This window comes from Gopherus flavomarginatus, chromosome 10 (genome assembly GCF_025201925.1).
Source record: "Gopherus flavomarginatus isolate rGopFla2 chromosome 10, rGopFla2.mat.asm, whole genome shotgun sequence".
Lineage (NCBI taxonomy): Eukaryota > Metazoa > Chordata > Testudines > Testudinidae > Gopherus > Gopherus flavomarginatus.
The window spans coordinates 1,566,379-1,586,080 of NC_066626.1; the positions used below are offsets into that span (position 1 = coordinate 1,566,379).

Consider the following 19,702-nt stretch of genomic DNA (forward strand, 5'->3'; position numbering starts at 1 on the left):
AACTCCCTGCCACAGGGTGTCAATGAGCCCAAGAATTCAGCAGGGTTCCAGCAAGGAGCATGTATTTGTATGGATAGTGAGAACATGCCCCACTGCACAGAGCAGCCATGTAGGTGTGCAAGGGCTATCAGTCTCCCTGCATAAAACAACCACTAATAGGGTCTTGAAGGCATTGCCTTTATGACAGGGGTGGGCAAACTACGGCCCACAGGCCAGATCCAGCACGCCAGCTGTTTTAATCCAGCCCTCGAGCTCCCGTTGGGGAGTGGGGTCTGGGGCTTGCCCTGCTCTGGTTCTCCAGCCGTGGAGCAGGGGCGTGGGCCGCTCCACGTGGCTCCGAGAAGCAGTGGCATGACCCCGCTCCAGCTCCTACATGTAGGGGCTGCCATGGGGCTCTGTTCTGCACGCTGCCCCCACCCCAAGTGCCGCCCCCACAGCTCCTATTGACTGCGAACTGCAGCCAATGGGAGCTGCAGGGGTGGTGCCTGTAGATGCGGCAGCATGCAGAGCTGCTTGGCTGTGCTTCTGCGTAGGAGCCAGAGAAGGGACATGCCTCTGATTCTGGGAGCCGCTTGAGGTAAGCACCGCCCACAGCCTGCACCCCTGAGCTCACCCCACACCCAGCCCTGATCCACCTCCTGCCCTCAAAACTCTTCAATTCCAGCCTGGAGCATCCTCCTGAACCCTAAACCCCTCATCCCCAGCCCCACGCCAGAGCCTGCACTCTGTCCCGCACACAACCCCCCTGCCCCAGCCCTGATTCCCCTCCTGCTCTCTGAAGCCCTTGGTCCCAGCCTAGAACACCGTCCTACATCCCAAACTCCTCATCCCCAGTCCCACTCCAGAACCTGCACCCCCGGCCGGAGCCCTGACCCCCCCCCAGCCCTCTGACTCTCCCGCCCCAGCCCAGAGTCCCCTCCTACACCCTGAACTCCTCATTTCTGGCCCCATCCCAGAGCCTGCACCCTCAACCGGATGTGCCATGGCCCTTGGGCCAAAAAGTTTGCCCATCCATGCCCTATGAGCAGGTTACGCCCTGATCTCCCCCAGGGGTTCCCAGTACTTTCTCCTGAAGCAGCTGATGCCCCTGCTGAAGGCCCAGGTCTGATCCTCTCTGGCAGTCCCTATAGGGAGCTATATCCTGGTGCTCTGTCCAGACCCGGGGCAAGCTCCTGAGTTCCTAACGTCACTGTCTTTCCAGCCCCAAATCCCCTCTCTAGAGTCACAGAGCTTGTTGACTGCGCTTGGGGCTGTGGATTCGATCACTCTGCTCCCCAAGCACAATCCCAAGAGCTTGGAGCTGCCCATGGGGGGCATTCAGGGCACTGTTGGCTCACAGTGCCAGGGAGCGTGGCGCCATCCAGTGGCAAACACAACTTGGGCTTAAGATGCTCAGTGCTAAGGCTCTTATCTCCCAGCCCCAGCCCTTGCCCTCCCAAGGAATAAAGGGGTCTCTCTGGGGCTTGGGGGCCAGCTAATTGTGACACTTGGGGGTTACCTGAGGTATCCAAGGGGGATCACTAACCTGCTCAGTGGAGAAAACCCTGTCTGCGCCCATGGGCAGAAATGGTCCCCAGCCACCAGCTGCTGGCAACACCTTGTTCTTTCCTTCCGCGGCTGGCCGCTGATACCCCACCTTGTTACACTTGAGTGCCCAGTCCCTCCAGACACCCTCAGCGTACACTGGTTCTCTGCCTCCGTGGAAACAGGGCCCAGGGCGCGGGTCTCACCTCGGCTCAATACTCTGGGTAGCACAAGGCACTTAGACGGGGGTCTAGTAAACGCAAATGGAAGTTTATTTAACGGAGCTTGAGACCGATTCAGCTAAAAGCAAGTCCAAGGATTTGGAAACAAGGTTACCGCTAAAAGAAACGATGGAATGCAATCCAAGCCAGTGTGTGTCAACGAGCGATGTCCTAATACGGTCTCTCTCCCCCTTGTGGCGCTCGTCCAGTCCAGAGAGCTGGGCTCCACCTTACACACCCGCCGGCAGTTTCTCCTGTGCAGTGGGTAACACCTCGTGCCATTTTGGCTGCTCTCGTACAGTTACAGGCTCTTCCGATTGTCTCCCTGCCCAGAACGTTCTCCTGGGTTGGTTGGGTTTTGTAAATGCTGATGTCTTCACCTCGCGGAGCCAGTGAGCCAAGGGCTGTCTGCACGGGGGTCCAGTGCTCTCAGTGTGGATGGTGTTAGCCCCGAGACACCCCCTCACCTCAGGTGGCAGGTTTCACTGCAGCAGTTTTGCAATCTAACAGTCTACTTTTGCATCTCTCACAAACTGTGTCCTGTACGAACATCTGGCAGTAGCCACGGCCCTCTGCTGGTCTAGCTTTTGGCAGAGACCACACACAACCCCCCTTGGGGAGATATTGAGCAGATGGTTGGACAACAGGGTGACATACCTGCCTGGCTCAGTCTGTGTCATACTGATGCTGTGGTGGGGATGGGACTTCTCTGACGCTGCACTTGATGGAGGTGGGGGAACGACCTGCTCGCTGATGCACCCCTCCCCCACAGTGGCACTCACCTGTGATGAGATGCGCCTTCCTGTGGAGATCTCAGGGCCGTTTCACAGCAGCTTCTTCCAATGGCGGAGTCTGTGTAAATGCACCATTGCTAGCTAGGCAAGGCACAGTCAGACCAGGCGCAGGCTCCTGGCTAGGCACAGGGCACGGCACGGTCAGACCAGGCGCAGGCTCTAGGCTGGACACAGGGCACGGCACAGTCAGACCAGGCGCAGGCTCCTGGCTAGGCACAGGGCACGGCACAGTCAGACCAGGCGCAGGCTCCCGGCTAGGCACAGGGCACGGCACGGTCAGACCAGGCACAGGCTCCTGGCTAGGCACAGGGCACGGCACGGTCAGACCAGGCACAGGCTCCTGGCTAGGCACAGGGCACGGCACGGTCAGACCAGGCACAGGCTCCTGGCTAGGCACAGGGCACGGCACAGTCAGACCAGGCGCAGGCTCCTGGCTAGGCACAGGGCACGGCACGGTCAGACCAGGCACAGGCTCCTGGCTAGGCACAGGGCACGGCACAGTCAGACCAGGCGCAGGCTCCTGGCTAGGTACAGGGCACAGCGCGATCAGACCAGGCACAGGTTCCTGGCTGGACACAGGGCACGGCACAGTCAGACCAGGCGCAGGCTCCTGGCTAGGTACAGGGCACGGCGCGGTCAGGCCAGGCGCAGGCTCTAGGCTGGACACAGGGCATGGCGCGGTAAGCTCAGGTGCAGGCTTCATGCTGGACACAGGGCACGGTGCGGTCAGACCAGGCGCAGGCTCCAGGCTGGATGCAGGGCACGGCATGGTCGGGCACAGCGCGGTCAGGCCAGGGGCAGGCTCCAGTCTGGACACAGGGCACTGCGCGGTCAGGCCAGGTGCAGGCTCCAGGCTGGACACAGGGCACAGCGCGGTCAGACTGGGCGCAGGCTCCAGGCTGGACACAGGGCACTGCGCGGTCAGACTGGGCGCAGGCTCCAGGTTGGACACAGGGCACTGCGCGGTCAGACTGGGCGCAGGCTCCAGGTTGGACACAAGGCACGACATGGTCAGGCTGGGTGCAGACTCCAGGCTGGACACAGGGCACAGCGCGGTCAGACTGGGCGCAGGCTCCAGGTTGGACACAAGGCACGACATGGTCAGGCTGGGCGCAGACTCCAGGCTGGACACAGGGCACAGCGCGGTCAGACTGGGCGCAGGCTCCAGGCTGGACACAGGGCACTGCGCGGTCAGACTGGGCGCAGGCTCCAGGTTGGACACAAGGCACAACATGGTCAGGCTGGGCGCAGACTCCAGGCTGGACACAGGGCACAGCGCGGTCATGCCGGGCACAAGCTCCAGGCTGGACACAGGGCATGGCAAAGTCAGACTTGGGGCAGGCGCCTGTCTCAAGTACCTTAGCTTTAATCCACTCCTTGGGGTCTCTGTGGCTGCTGCGAAGCGTAATTCCCAGCTCAGAGATATCTACATGCGCTAGCTTTCTACAAGCTAGGGCACTAAAAATAGCAGTGTGGTGGCACAGGAGGTGCAATGGGGGAGCTATGTTCCTGTTTGAAACCCTAGGTCCGTACTTGGGGGGCAGCCCTTTGTGACGCGGCCGTCCAGCCAGCTGCACTGGTGTAAATCGTGTCTAAACTAGGGGCTTGTAGCAGGGGCTAATATCAAGACACTTCTGCCACAGTTTGGGTCCAGTAACTCCCTGCTGTGCTGCGGGACACCCCAGAGAGCAGCGCTCTCAGCAGCTGGTCCCAGCTTGCTGCTCCTTTCCACTGTGTTCTGCATGTTTCCAAGGAGAAAGTCCCGACTGCTGCCCCACAGCCTCCTGCAACCCCCACCAGGCTCCATTTGCTTCACCCTCTGGTGCCTCACACATTCCAGTGTCCACATCCCAGTGGGCTCTGGGCCCCCAGCTCCTCTGCATGGAAGGGAGACGCTCCTGGGGGAACAACAGGTCTGTCTGGCCCCTGCTAGCCTGCTGCAGGAGGCTGTGGCAATATGTGGCAGAAGGGGCTTGTTTCTCCCTGGCTGATAGCTGCCCGCGGCCTGCTGACCAGGCGCTCACAGCAGCTGCCGTGTTTTCCCCATAAACATGCAGCTGGTTCATTACATGGAGTGGAAGCGAGGGAGCCTGGGAGCTCTCCAGCCTTGCTGACACCCTCCCTTCTCCTGGCTTTTCCCGCAGGTCACCTTGAGCATCTTTGAGCTGGCCACGGCTGCCGGGATCCCATGCAACATTGACTCAGCCCTGGTGACTGCACTTTCCAACCTGAAGACCGGTAAGAGCCAGGCTGGGAGCTGCCAGGCCGGGTCACAGCAGAGTCCCTCTAGCCCAGTCTCCCAGCGTTGACACCGCCCTGGGTTCTGGCTGCACTCGCACATTCAGTCGTGTTTTAACATGTGATTGTGAATCGTGACACACGCTTCTGTCCCAGCTCACACACACGTAGGCTAGAGACATTTGTGTCTGGAACAATACTCAGCTTCCACAAAGGAGGGGCTCTGGAGGGGGTAGGCCCTGTCTACACTAGAAAGTGGTAGCGTTTTAACACTCCCAGTCTAGTCAAAGCAGTACATTCCCACCCAGCATGAATGCAGTTATTTCAGTTTAAAGAGGCTTTATGTCAGTACCGCTATCCCCCCTAAGGCTGGTGCCAGTGTGACTATATCAGTACAATATCACTCCCCACACCTGACAGACCCAAAACAGGACACTTTCCAGTGAGGACCAGGTCTTAGTTAGCCAAGTGCTTTGACGATACAAGTGCTAAGGTGACCTTGAGCAAGTCACTGCCCTGCTCTGTGCCTCAGTTTCCCCTCTGTAAAATGGAAATTATGATAGTGACCTTTGCGTTCCCTTCATTAAGGGCTTGTTACACTGCTCCACAGCCAAAATGCTTCTGAAATAAATGTAGTCCAACTTTATTAATTCTGGGTCACTGAGAACGAAAATGATGCTTAAAATTGTTGATTGGCTCTAGTTTTCAAGATATGCTATTGAGTCAGTATATACGACCCTTGACTTGGGAATGGCGAGGATAAGTGAGTTATAAAGGGAAGGGATCTCAATTTAAACCAGAAATGACTAAAATACATCTTTGACTGGATCTATGAATAAATCTATGACTGGGTTTGGACAGTACTTGCTTTTTAGGCAAAACAATGAATGATGCAATCTGAAGCTGGTATTGCATCATACATGATATGAATTACATCATGTTATTCCTAGAAGTCATGGATGATGCAATCATAACGAAGCTTACATCACTCTGCTGAACAAATTGCCCTATATCAGCTCTAGAAATCATACAGTGTCGTGCTCTCTTATTTGTCAGTATTTGATTTTGCAAAGCGACACATTTCTGTTTAGCCAAAGTGAGCAGAGATGCCTCGTACTTGTATAAACAGTGCAGATAACGTCTGCTATGCTTGTGGTGAAGTGACTTTTGCATCACAAAAGCGCAGTATAACCACTATGATTAAGAAAGCCTATCACCTTTATTTTGGCTGCAAAATTGGAGAGCAGGACAAGAGGTGGGCCCCACACAGATGCTGCAACACTTGTGCAACAAATCTTCACCAGTGGTTGAACAGGAAAAGGAAGTCTGTGCCTTTTGCAGTGCCAATGATTTGGAGAGAGCCAACAGATCATACCAGCAATTGTTACTTCTGCATGGTTCCTCCAGTTGGGAAAGGTATGTCAAAGAAGAAAAAGTGGACTGTGCATTATCCAAACATTCCATCAGCTATACGCCCAGTACCCCACGGAGAAGGACTGCTGGTTCCTGATGCACCAAAATCATTCTCACTTGAGTCAGACGAGGAAGAGGAAGAGGATAAAACTTCTGATCCTGAACCATCAATGTCACAGGACCCACATTTTCTCCCATCCTCCTCCTCTGAACCACACCTCATAACACAAGGTGAACTGAATGACCTTGTCAGGGATTTGGAACTACCCAAGAGTAAGGCAGAGTTGTTGGGCTCCAGACTACAGCAGTGGAATCTCCTGGCAGGTGATGTTAGGGTTTCCATGTTCCGTGACCGTCAAAAAGATCTTGTCCCATTCTTCTTCATGGAAGGTGATCTTGTAGCCTACAACAACATCGATGGTGTGATGGCAGCCCTCAACATCATTCACGATCCAGATGAGTGGAGACTGTTCATTGATTCATCGAAGACGAGTCTTCAAGCTGTTTTGCTGCGTAATGGCAATGTTTTGCCATCAATTCCAGTTGGTCATGCAGTCCATATGAAGGAAACCTATGACAACATGAAACAACTTTTGAGGTGCATAAACTATGACCAACATCAGTGGCAGCTTTGTGGCGATTTGAAGGTTGTTGCTTTCTTGCTTGGTTTGCAGACTGGATACACAAAGTACTGCTGTTTTCTCTGCAAATGGGATAATCGTGCAAGAGATTCCACTACATCAAGAAAGATTGGCCACTCTGACAGTCATTGGAGCCTGGGAGGAAAAGTGTTCAGCATCCACCACTTGTTGAATCAAGGAAGATTTTGTTACCACCCTTACACATCAAGCTGGGTCTGATGAAGAACTTTGTCAAGGCCATTGACAAAACGCAAGCAGCTTTCAAGTACCTCCGTGGAAAATTTCCAAGGTTAAGATAAAGGAAGGTGTCTTTGTTGGTCCTCAGATTCGTGAACTTCTTCGAGATGATGCATTTGACCATGCACTGCGTGGCAAGGAAAAGACGGCATGGAAAGCCTACCAGTTAGTGGCAATAAATTTTCTTGGAAACAAAAGGCAGACAACTCCAGGTTGTTGGTGGAAAACCTCCTCAAGGCATACAAAAGCCTTGGTTGCAACATGTCACTAAAGATACATTTTTTGCACTCTCATCTAGATTTTTTTTCCACCGAACTGCGGAGCAGTGAGCGACGAGCATGGCGAGCGATTTCACCAGGACATGGCAACAATGGAGAAACGCTATCAGGGCAAATGGAGCCCATCAATGCTTGCAGACTATTGCTGGACAGTGCCAAGAGATGCTCCATTTAATGAATACAAGAGACAAGCCAAGAAGCGCCGAGTAGACACTGAATAGGACTAAACTATGTACAGAATAGTTTTTTGCCTTTTGTTTCATAATAAATTTTATTTATATAACAACCCTTTTGCTGCTTTTTAAAGTGTTACATAAACAGGACAGGTGAAATATTATCATGTAAAGCAACCCTAAATACATGAAAAGACCTAGGTTTACAATTTATGATTAAAACTCTACTATCTACACAATACACATAGACATAAAATGTAAAAACTTAAATATCTTAGAAACAGTAGCCAATCAGTTGTGTTAATTGTCATATTTGAATTCAGCACATCAAAATACATAATAAATAGCACATTTGATCTCTGAAGCAGACGACTTCTCAAAAATTGTAGACCAGTGTAGCTGGAGAGTCTTGGAATCCTTGGGGTAGGCGCTGAAATGTGTACTGCTGGTCTCTGATGGTGAAGGCAAACTGGTCCTGTGAACCAGGATGTAATGGGATGGCAAAGAAACAGTTAGCCAGATCTATAACTGAAAAATACCTGGAGGTGGTTTGCACCTTTTGGATGACCTGTGTCATATCTGCCACGATGGGGGCCATGGGTATACTTCCTTTGTTGATTCTTCTATAATCAATGGTTAGTCTCCAGGATTGCCTGTCTGCCTTCATGACTTGCCAGACAGGGGAGTTAAAAGGTGAGTTAGTTTTTCTAATTACTCCCTGCTCTTCCAGGTCCTGAATAATTTGGACGAGCTGTGTCTCTGCTTCCCTGGGATACCGATATTGCTTCTGTGGGGATACCAGTTCACCTACAATTTTAACACAAGCGTTAATTCTACCACAATCTTTTTTCTTCTGGATCCAGACCGTGGGGAATTTAGAACGCCACTTCTCCTGCTGTTCTGCTCTGAGCACAGCAATGAGTTTATCACTTCTGTTACTGACAAACTTATCACAGCTTGCTGTAGGGAGATAAGGGGGAAGGGTTTCCAGTCTCCATAGAGCGCTTCTGGGGAGATCAATAATAATGTTATTTTTGAACAACCAGTCCGTGCCCAGGATCACGGCATCGGTCATATGTTTTGTCTGAATCAGATTGCCAGTGGTGTGGAATCCTTGTACAGAGAATGGTACCTGCACCCATTCTTGTCCGGTGGTGGGTTTTCCCAGAAAGGAGTGTAATATCATATTTTGCCCTTTTGTTCCTGCTAGAGGAGCGGTTTTAATTAGAGAGACGGAAGCTCCAGTATCAATTAGAGCCATCATAGGAGCTTGAGTTCCCTGCTGGACGTAGATATAGGGTCTTCCTCCTGGATCCCAGGTTAATTCTCCTATAAACCTCCACTGTTGGGCTCCTATGCCAAGTGGGGGTTCCACGTCCAGTGGGCTTCCCTAGGAGTATTCCTGACAATCTAAAGGAGCGCTTGGGGTGGTTACCCCGATACGCCTCCTCGCTGGTCCTGCAATCTAAGAATCTCTGTTATAATATCGGCCAAAGGGGCCTTATCCCATTTTTGTCTAGCTCCTCCCATCTGTAATAATAGCCTCCATGCCATGCAGCGCACATCAACGACGGGTTTTTCCGGCTGTTTACTGCCTTTGGCTGACTGAGATCTTTGAAGGTCTGGGTACAGCCGACCCCTAGACTGGTTATTCCCCCTTCCCCTGAATCTGACTTTTGAGTGCCCTCCGCGGGATCCTGAAAATCCCTTTGTTCCACTTTCACGTGAATAGGGGACTGTTGGCTCCATTGCCGCCATGTATGCCACCCTTTCCTTTTTAATATTGGGCTTTGGTCCGGTGTGGGTAGTTATGTGTTGTACCATCCCTTTTAATTCTCTTACGGTGGCAGGGTGCCCGTCCTGCCAAATGGCAAGCTTGCCTGAATAATAGGGAAGTAGTGAGGCAGTGCAATCCCTGAGAGATGGTACGGAGAAGGGGATTAAATCTAAATCCGTATTAGCGGGTATGGTTACTAAACCAGCCATAATCTGCATTAGGGCCCACCGGGTGAGATTTTTCAGGATCTTCGTTTGTGTCCTGAGTAGAAGCCACGGCTTGGGCAATAAAATTTCTCCTGCCTATCTGTTCTCCAAAGGTGGCCATTAGGGCCAGCTCACTATCACCAGCGCCAATTCTTATGCGGTCCAGGGCTGCTCGTATTTCTGGTGCCACACATATGCCCATGAGGTGATACATTTCCTGAGTGGTGAGTGCTTCTCTTCCTGCCAACAGGATGGCATTGATACACCCTCGGGAAAAGGTTCCTCTATTTAGTGTTCCAAAATTGTCAACCATTGCTTTTAAGTCTGAGGCTGATGCTGGAATGGTGGTGACCTGTTGATTCCCCGCACTGTCTATTGGGGTGGTCACAGAGCGCCGTTCTATGGCTGCCACCGGAGCCACAAGACCCTCTTGTGGGTCATGCCAGATATCTTTCTCTCCAATTTCCCGGGGGTCCCAAATATCTGTCTCCCAATCCGATTGTATTTTACATGTGGTTGGGTTCCATTCTCCTGATGTGACAGCTGCTATTTGGCGGGTCACAAAACCTAATTTGTGTTTCAACTGCTTAATAATAGAATCGCAGTGGGTATGGCTTCCCGGGGCTTTGCCCTGTTCTAATGTTAATTTCTTAACCATATTTTGTAGGACCTGGTTTTCTTTGATCAAAGCCTGATTTTCTTTCTCTAATTCTGTGAAGGCTGTCATTTGGTCCATCAGGAATCTTTCTTTACTTTTACTTTCCTGTAACACTTATTTTATTATTTCCATTTGGTTGTGAGAATTTGTTGCCATCACTTTCCAATTTTCTACCCCTTTTTCTAATTGGGATATTTTTTCTTTTAGAAATATTTTCTCCTCTTTACAGGCTGTTAGGTGGAGGTAGCTGTCATTACATGCCTCCCATAGCAGCCAGATTCCTGCGGCATCTCTTTTTGCCACAGTTAGGGGTTTGCATATGAGGATATATTGGGCCAATCTATCCTCTAGGTCCGAAATGGTGCAGATATCTGCAAGGGCTTGTTCGATCCAAGGACTGTGCCTATATCTTTGAAGGATTTGTTTAAAAGGAGTTATCTCTTTAATAAAAGGTGACTCCATTTAGCTACTTTTGACTCCATTCCTCCCTCTGAGACTGTTTTCCCTTGCCTTTTCTTAAACATTTTTAATTTTGTTTAGCGAGCAGCACTGGCTGGTCCCTGGGACCCTCTTGCTGCCCCTGATTTTTCTTTCTTTTCCTGCTACCTATCCAGAGGCCAGCAGGTTTGTTAACAATTTTATGAGTTCTTTATTTTCCTGCTACCTATCCGGAGGCCAGCAGGTCTGGTTAACCAAGAATAGAACCGTGCTCTGTAGAGCCGGTTGTGTGCACACAGATTGGTTTACAATAAGTGAGGCAAAAATATCAATAATCCCCCTTTCGCTATTCTCCACCAAAATGTTATACCAATTATATTAGACCAATAAAAACTAGCAGGATCTTATTAAAGGAGACAAGACATTTGTCACATTTATTGTAAATACCGTAATAAAACAAAAGATAGCAGTAAACAATGTTGTTTGTCTATTTATTCCTATGACTACTTATTTCTATTACTACTTATTTCTTATACCCATATATATATATATATATGTGTGTGTGTGTGTATTAAAAAAAAACCCTCTCACCCCTATGGGTGGTATGTGTCTTCCTCAAACTCGGGTCCTCTACCAGAGGCCTGGGAGTTTGAGGGTTCTGCGCAGTATCTTAGCTGTTCCTAGCACTGCGCTCTTCTGGACAGAGAGCTCTGATGTTGTTCCTGGGATCTGTTGGAGCCACTCACCCAGCTTAGGAGTCACAGCCCCGAGTGCTCCTACCACCACTGGGACCACTTTGGCCTTCGCTTTCCACATCCTCTCTAGTTCCTCTTTCAGGCCCTGGTACTTTTCTCATATTCCTTCTTCCTGATGTTGCTGTCACTTGGCACTGCTATATCTATCACCATCGCTGTCTTCTGGTCCTTATCTATTACCATGATATCTGGTTGATTGGCCAGTACCTGCTTGTCCGTCTGGATCTGGAAGTCCCACAGAATCTTAGCCCTGCTATTCTCCACAACCTTCTGTGAAATCTCCCATCTGGTCTTGGGAGGATCTAGCCCATACGCTGTGCAGATGTTCCTGTACACAATGCCAGACACTTTGGTTGTGCTGTTCACAGTGTATGCTGTTCCTGCCTGCATCTTACATTCTGCCACTATGTGTTGGACTGTCTCTGAGGCCTCTCTGCACAGTCTGCACCTTGGGTCCTCTCTAGTGTGGTAGACCCCTGCTTCAGTGGATCTGGTGCTCAGTGCCTGTTCCTGTGCTGCTATGATCAGTGCCTCAGTGCTGTCTTTTAGTCCAGCCCTTTCCAGCCACTGGTAGGATTTCCCAATGTCAGCCACCTCAGCTATCTGTCGATGGTACATCCCATGCAGGATCTTGTCTTGCCATGGCACTTCTTCTGCTTGGTCTTCCTCCCATGTATGCTGCTGCCTCAGGCATTCTCTCAGCAGCTCATCTTTAGGGGCCTCTTACTGATGTACTCCTGGATGCTTCGGGTTTCGTCCAGGACAGTGGCTTTGACGCTCACCAAGCCCCGCCCGCCTTCTTTCTGGCTGGTATACAGTCTCTGGGTGTTGGACTTGGGGTGGAAACCTCCATGCATTGTGAGGAGCTTCTGGGTCTTCACATCGGCAGCCTCCATGTCCTCCTTTGCCAGCTCACTATACCGGCAGGGTATCTGATAACCGGCAGGGCGTATCTGTTAATGGCGTGGATCTTGTTTTTCCCACTGCGCTGACTCTTCAGGACCTGTCTTATCCTTTGATGATATTTGGATGTTGCTGTCTTCCTTGCCTCCTCATTGTGTTTTCCATGTGACTGTGGGACGCCAAGGTACTTGTAGCTGGTCTGTATGTCTGCTATGTGGCCCGCTGGGAGCTCCACCTCATCAGACGTGACTACCTTCTCCAGTCCGAATGACATCCCGATATCCTCACTGTAAATCCACGTCAGGTGGATTAGCAAGTCGATGTCTCATTCATTCTTAGCATACAGCTTGATGTCATTCATGTAGAGGAGGTGGCTGATGGTAGTTCCACTCCTAAACCCATACCCATATCCAGTCCTTGTAATTATCTGGCTGAGGGGGTTTAAGCCTATGCAGAACAGCAGTGCATCACCTTGGTATATGCCGCACTTGATGGCCACTTGTGCAAGCTGCCTTGAGTTGATTTCCAGTGTTGTCTTCCATAGTCCCATTGAGTTCTTGAGGAAGATCCTTAGTATCCTATTGACTTTGTATAGCGGCAGACATTCACAGATCCACGTGTGTGGCATTGAGTCATAGGCTTTCCTGTAGTCAATCCAGGCTGTGCTCAGATTGGTCTGTCTAGACCTTGAGTGACTGCTCTATCTATGAGCAACTGGTGTTTTGAACCTCTGGTGTTGTTCCTAATGCCGTTCTGAGCTGTGCTCATATACTGGCCCATGTGGTCCTGTAGCTTGGCGGCTATGATACCTGACAGGATTTTCCATGTTGTGGGGAGACAGGTTATTGGCCGGTTCTATTCCCTTGCAGGGGTCTTTCATGATCAGCACTGTCCTTCCTTGTGTTAGCCAGTTTGGGTGGGAGCCTGCTGCCAGCAGCTGGTTCATCTGTGCTGCTAGGTGTTCATGCACTGCTGTTAGTTGCTTTAGCCAGTAGGTGTGGATCATGTCTGGTCCAGGTGCTGTCCAGCTCTTCATGTTCTTGTCCCGCTGCTGGATGTCTTCTACTGTGATGGTAACTGGTTTCTGTTCTGGGAGATTGCTGTGCTCAGGTCCTGTAGCCACTTTGCACTGGTGTTATGAGTCTTCTCTTTCTTCCCTATGTTCTTCCAGTACTGTTCAGTTTCTGCTGCTGCTGGCTCTGCTGTTATTGTGTTGTTGCACTGTAACTGCGAGTACAACGCCTTAGATGGTTCTTTAGAGAACAGGGCATTTACTTTTTTGGCCTCTGCTTCCCTAGTGTATCTCCTGAGCCTGGTAGCCAGTGCTGTGAGCCTTTGTGTAGCAGTCTCTAGGGCTTCAGATGGAGTCAGGCCCTTATATTATTTCAGTAGCTGAGTCTTATCCTTAATCTCTACACCCTTCTGTAGTTCCACCAGCTGACTAACTTCTCTCCAAGTCGCCTTGGTCTTATCCTCCAACCTCATTTTCCAGGGTGGGTACATACTGTTGTTCTTCTTGATCGTATAGCCAAGCATCTCCAGGATTACAGAGGCTGTAGTGTATACCAGTTCATTGGCTTGAGTTATGGTGGTAGTAGGGATTGTCAGGAGGGCTCTATTGGCATCTTCTAACATACTATCTGGTGGTACTTCTCCACTGAGCCTTGGTAATTGGTCTCAAGGATTGACTGTAGCTAGTTTCTCCATGATCTTATGCCTCATATCAGCTGCTGTGCTCTGCAATGAAGGGGGTGGCAGTGACGTTTCAGCTTCAGGAGTGGGCTGCACATCCACTTGTTCTTCCAGGCTTGTTGAATCTGGGATGTAATGTGGAGTTGGTCTATCTCAAGCTGTGAGAGCAGCTTCCTCTTTACTATGTTGAAGCGTTGGGTAACTAGCTGTTTCTCAGTAAGTGTGGATGTAGGTCTTTTGTCTATCCATAGTCCCCTCCTACATTTCATAGATCCCCTCTCCTTAGGTCTACTGTTATAGTAGCATTCCATCAATTCCAGGTTCTCTTGTCTCATCCATGAATAGTTTGTTCCAGTAGCCCACTTATTGTCAGATTGGCCTGGTTCCTCAACATCTGGTGCAGACCTTGTTAATCCGGCCGACGTCCAAGCCGATATGACTCTCCTAGGTCGTATTGCTCTCATATTTGAGGTAGGAAGGTGATGCGTTAGGGGTACCAACTGGGATTTGAAACCCGGTCTCCCATATCAAAGGGCAGCGCTCTTAACCACTATGCTATGTCACCTATATGTATAGTGACAGACCCAGGCCAGTGTCGTGTGTATGTGTGTGTGTGTGTGTGTATATACACTCATTCGCACAATCACTCATACAAGTTCTGTGTAGACGTTATAGTTACCAGCCTAAAGGTGCTTGTGACAATACTGGCCCGGTATCCTGTACACAAGAGTGGAGCCGAGTCCGGGTCAGGTGCGCACCTGATGCTCCTGGAGGGTGGTAGCAGAACCAGAGACTCAAAGCCCTTATTCTTCAGAGTCCAGTTTTATAGGAATGTTTCCCTATGTTAGGTCATGAGAGTTGCTTCATTCTGTGCTGTTAAATCAGTCAGCAGGTGGCTGGCTCCGTGTTGTCAGATGTTTGTTTTTCCTTCCTTTGAGGTGCTGGGGTGGATTCCAGTTTGCCCTCCGGGGGTCATCTGGTTGATTCCACTTGACACCGTCTTCTTCAGGCTGGTAACTCCCTAACCATTCATTCATCATTTAAACTAGGCACTCGTTCACATACATTCTCTATCTTAATCCCATCTATTTTACTGTCTCTTTACCTTGTGGGGTGTTACCAATTTATGTGACTCCCTGTCTTTTATTATTGAAAAATAAAGTGAGAAGAAAAGTGACAAAGGGTAGGGGTCTCTAACAGCTACTGTTTTGGCTTACCGCAGTGATTACAAAGTAGCAATTACACCGCTTTGCCTGAGGCACAGAGTCAATTGGCGGCTTGCGCGCCTAGTCAATTAACCAATTAGCAGCTTACAGGGGCAGTTACAAAGTAAAGTAGTGACTACAAAGTGTCACTTAGAGAACAGGCACTTAGAGTCAATTAATGTTTAACAAGTTTTATACAAAGTATCTCTTTGAGCAGGCTTCACACAGGCACAGCTGGTGGCTTGCAGGTTAGAAGCTAAATCTCAGGAACCACATTTATTTCTAATATAAACCTTTAGTTATAAAGTATCAATTAACAATAAATCATTTCTAACAATAAATCATTTTTCATATAAACCATGTCTAATATAAACCTTCTTTAATATCCCTACAAGAGTTCTGGAGTGTGGCGGTGGGAGGTGCTGGGACCGGGAATCATCAGCTGTATTAAAATGGCACCTCCCCAAGGACTGAATTTTCATCAGGGCTGTGGGTCCGGCCTCCCTTCTCTGGGGGCAGAGTTTGCAGGCACAGACCGGAATGGGACACGCCAATGGGAGGGTGGTGCCCCTCACCCACTCAGGAATCCCAGGCATTTGGGTTTGCACCCCCCCATCACAGCCCCAGAAGGGCCCATTACGAGCAGAAGGCCTCAGAACTTCCCCCAGCAATCCCGACAGTGACGAATATTTCCTCTGCACCTGCAACTGGAGGGATGCATAGGGGGCTGTATGCCTGGGTGACCCATGCCTAAGAGCTAAAGGGTTGAGACCTCTGTTCCCATGGACCTTTCCCCCTTTCCTGGAGGCAGACCAGGGCATGGCTGGCGCAAGGTCTCCTGGATCCTTCTCTTCGGGGCCATGCCCCACTTTGCTGTGCATGTGACCTCTCTCCCTGTCCTCCGAATGGCTGTTATTGCCCCCTTGGGAAGAGCTTCGAGATCAGAGGGGGAAAGAAGCTGGACTGGACCAGACTTTCAAAAGTGCTCAGCTCCTATTGTTCTGAACTGGGAGATGGGGGAAGGGGAGTTCTCCATTGTTTGAATGGCGAGGGAAGTGTTCTCCATTGTTCTGAATGGCGGGGGAGGAGTTCTCCACCTGAGTGTGCTGTGAATAGTCAGGTGCCAGCAATGGGAGGGGGAGGGAACATGTGAGGGATGTTCCATCCCAACCGGCCTGTCTCTGGGTGTCAGCGTGGCATGACCCCCTCAGCTCTCAGACACCCTGACCATCTGTGGGCTGCCTTGCTGATCTGCTGGGCAGTCGCTTCTCTGCCAGACCCATGCTGCCTCCCCACCTCTCGCTTGGCGATGGCATCATGGGTCCCAACTTCTCTGAAACCCCTTCCCGGTGCCGTCTTCCCACGGTGGGCTGGCTGGGCTGCTGGGGTGAGGAGCTGGGGGTGGGATGAAGGAGATTCTGCGCAGCTGGGCCAGCAGAGTGCTAGACTCAGTGCCGCTGCTCTGTCTCTACTTTCTCTCTTCTCCGTGTGGCTGTTGGGATGAGAACTCCAGTTTAAACCATGCTCACTGATTGCCCAGCAGTCTGCTGGCCCATGCTGCCAGGGGGACTGGCCATCTGGGGTACCCCCTTACCCACAGCCCCCCACACCCGGTGCACCCCCATGTCTAGGGAGGCAGCTCTGGGGTCCACTGACCCGTCTTAGCAAACACTCCCTGGAGGAGCTGGGGCAGGTGGTTCCTGGCCTGCACCCTGTCCCGGTCACTCCATTGCTGGCTGCTCTGGGGAGGAGCTGGGCACTGCTGGCAGAGGGGTGTGGCTATGTGCTGAGATGCACACTTTGAAGCTCTTCTCTTGCTGAGTTTGGATCTAAATGAGGGCTGGAGGAGGGAGTGACCCACAGCAGATGGCAGCATGTATGATGGGGGGAGGGGCATGTGCGTCTGTCTGTCTGTCTGTGTGAAGCTGTCTGGTTTTATGCGATTTGCTAAGTGCTGAGAGATTAAGTGAAACAATAGCCAGCCCCACACTGAGATACCAACTGCTCCCACCTGAGGGTTTGGGAATGGATTGACACCCGGTACCTGCTGGCTGGCCTGGTATCAGCAAGAGGGTCGCTGAAATCTGTGCTAGAGACCGCACTGCCTGGGACTGCCTGCCCATGGGGCTGCTCTCCTGCATCCCTGCAGGCTTTCCAATCACAAGTTACCTTCCCGGGGCAAACTTGCCCCTGTCAAGTGGGCTTGGCTGTTTGGTGCCTTGTGCCCCGGCTGATATCAGACCCACCCCTGGGCCGGCACCAGCGACGGGGGCTGCTTTCCACCCTGGGATATTTTTGAGAGTTCAGTGTTTCTCCCTGTCTCAAACTGGGACAAAATGTACAAATCTTGAAAATATTTGCAAACTGAACTCCCATTCACCCAAAAGAATTCCCATTTGGGTGAATGGAAATGTTTTGTTTTGATTTCAATCTTTTTTGTCTAATAAGCCTAAATTTTGGAACAAAATGTCATTTTGAATCAGGAAAGCTCAGATTTTCTGTTTAGAAAATGTCAAATCGAAACATTTTAACAACGTCAAAACTCTTTTCCCATCTCTCTGAGGAGGGAGGTTCATCAGATCCGACCCTGTTTCACCAACGGTTTTGGTTTCAACCAACCAACCAACCATTTTAAATTAAAAACGTTTGACTGCAAAATTCACATGCAGCTCTATCAGCGACCCTATGGAATGGGACCCCTGCACTCCCATTGCCTTGGCAGGACAGAGCTGCTGGTGAAATGGCTGGGCTGAAACCACTGCTGGTGACCTGGGGGGCGGGGGGAGGAGGGAGAGGACCGGGATGCATTGCAAACAGAAAAGATTCAGTGGAAGAGCTGGTGGGCACATTCTGGCTGACATGAGTTGTGCTGTGAAAGGCTATTCACTTTATGCAGAGCCCTCTTGCCCAGCTTGGCGCCCAGAGTGTGTCAGAGGTGGTGCTGCTTCCTGAGGTCATGAAAACAAGTGTGTGGTGCTTTTCCCTGGCTTTTTCCTCCTGTTAGCCCAGCCAGAGCAGCCCAGCCCAGGGGCGGGAGGCGGGTGGGCAGCATCGTCTCTTCCTCCTTTTGCATCGTCCCCTGAAGGTGATGGGCCTGAACTGGTGTCTAGGGCGGGATTTGGCCTGTGGAGCCGTTATTCCTGGTGGGGAGAGAGCCCAGTGCCTCTCACCTCCCTGGTCGGGTTTGCAGGGCTGGTAGGTGGAACCCCCCATTCTCTCTGGCAAGGGAAGCGTGTGTGCTCACGAGGGGACAGAGCCTCCTCCCACGGTTATTTTCACAGTCGTGCAGTCTGCAGAGCAGAGCCGCACTCAAAAGCTTCCCGGAGCTTTGAAATTGGCATCTCCATTTCCTCGCCGGCCCTGTCCCGCCTGTCTCACTCGTCCCTTGAATCACTGCTTGCAATCGGGGACGAACAAGGAGAAAGGAGAATTGGGAATGCGACACATGTTGTGGCCAGAGGCCTTATGGGGCTGGATGTGGTCCAGAGAGAGGGTCTGGGGATTCCGCAGCCTGCAGTTGTCACACTGGGTGTGCTGCCTCCTAGCTACGTCCATCAGAACCCCAAGGCTTGATTGACCAAGTGCCCCCAGCTCCAGCAGGGCCAGTGGGAACAGTGGGTGCTTGCACCTTTGGAAATGACACCCTAAGTGAATATATGGATGGGGATGTGGCAGGTTCTAGGCTGGTGCTGAGCTGCTACCTGAACAATATCAGCTCTCCATCCTTGGGCTCTACAAAGGAGGAGGCAATGGTTAGCCCCCTGGGATGGATAAAGAAACTGAGGCACAGAGACTTGCCCAAGGTTGCCAAGCAGACTAGTGACAGAGCTGGGACTAGAAGGCAGGTCTCCTGAGTCCCAGTCCAGTACTCTTTCCATTTAGCCACACCACCTTCCTTAGCAATGGTACTAGCAGGCTGTCCTTTGGACCGCTGGACCTGCCTGGCCACTTTTAACCTGGCTGAGCCTATCGTACTGAGCCTATCGCACCTGCTGCTCCCATGGGTACTCAGCTGATTCTCTGGCTTGGTGGAGCCTTGGCAGGTCAGATGCCCCTCCCCAAGCAGTTCAGCCCTAGGTTTCTGCATGGCCAGAGCATCCAGGACCATCTCTCTGCTGTTTCTAGCAGGGGCACCAACTGGAGACAAACCTGCCCCACCCTTCCCCACAAGTGCATAACCCCACGAGGAGTTGGAGTGCGAGACAGGCAGCCTGGGTTCCATGCTCAGCTCTGCCACCGATTTAGTGAAGGGCCTGATATGGCTCCCACGGAGCCCACAGGGAGCTGGAGGAGCCAGGGATGGAGTTTTGAGCAGGTCCCTTCCCCATCTGTAAAATGGGACTCTTTACACCCCCCCCCAATACCTGTGAAGTGCTGGGGAAAGGCTGAAGGGACATGTTCCACCTGCCTGTTCATCGGAGATTCCCCCCTGCTTGGAGAGAGACGCGTGTACAACAATAGATCCTGGATGAGAACTCCCATGCAGGCTGGAGAGGGAACAAATAATAAGCCAAGGCAACGCTTCCAACCAATGCACCCTCCTTGTTAG

The 19,702-nt window shown here is 51.2% G+C and overlaps 2 protein-coding genes across 2 annotated transcripts in view; one reads left to right on the top strand and one right to left on the bottom strand.

The window, feature by feature from the left end:
* LOC127030051 (nck-associated protein 1-like) overlaps positions 1-9,124 on the top strand; it is a 76,563-nt gene extending 67,439 nt beyond the window's left edge. Inside the window, 2 exon segments of the mRNA XM_050915960.1 lie at positions 4,684-4,777; positions 9,078-9,124. Of these exon segments, the coding sequence (XP_050771917.1) occupies positions 4,684-4,777; positions 9,078-9,124 (141 nt within the window).
* Positions 9,125-12,051: 2,927 nt separating this feature from the next.
* The window catches only part of LOC127030052 (adhesion G protein-coupled receptor E3-like), a 45,616-nt gene continuing 37,965 nt past the window's right edge, over positions 12,052-19,702 (bottom strand). The window contains 1 exon segment of the mRNA XM_050915961.1: positions 12,052-12,285. Coding sequence (XP_050771918.1) covers positions 12,052-12,285 — 234 coding nt within the window.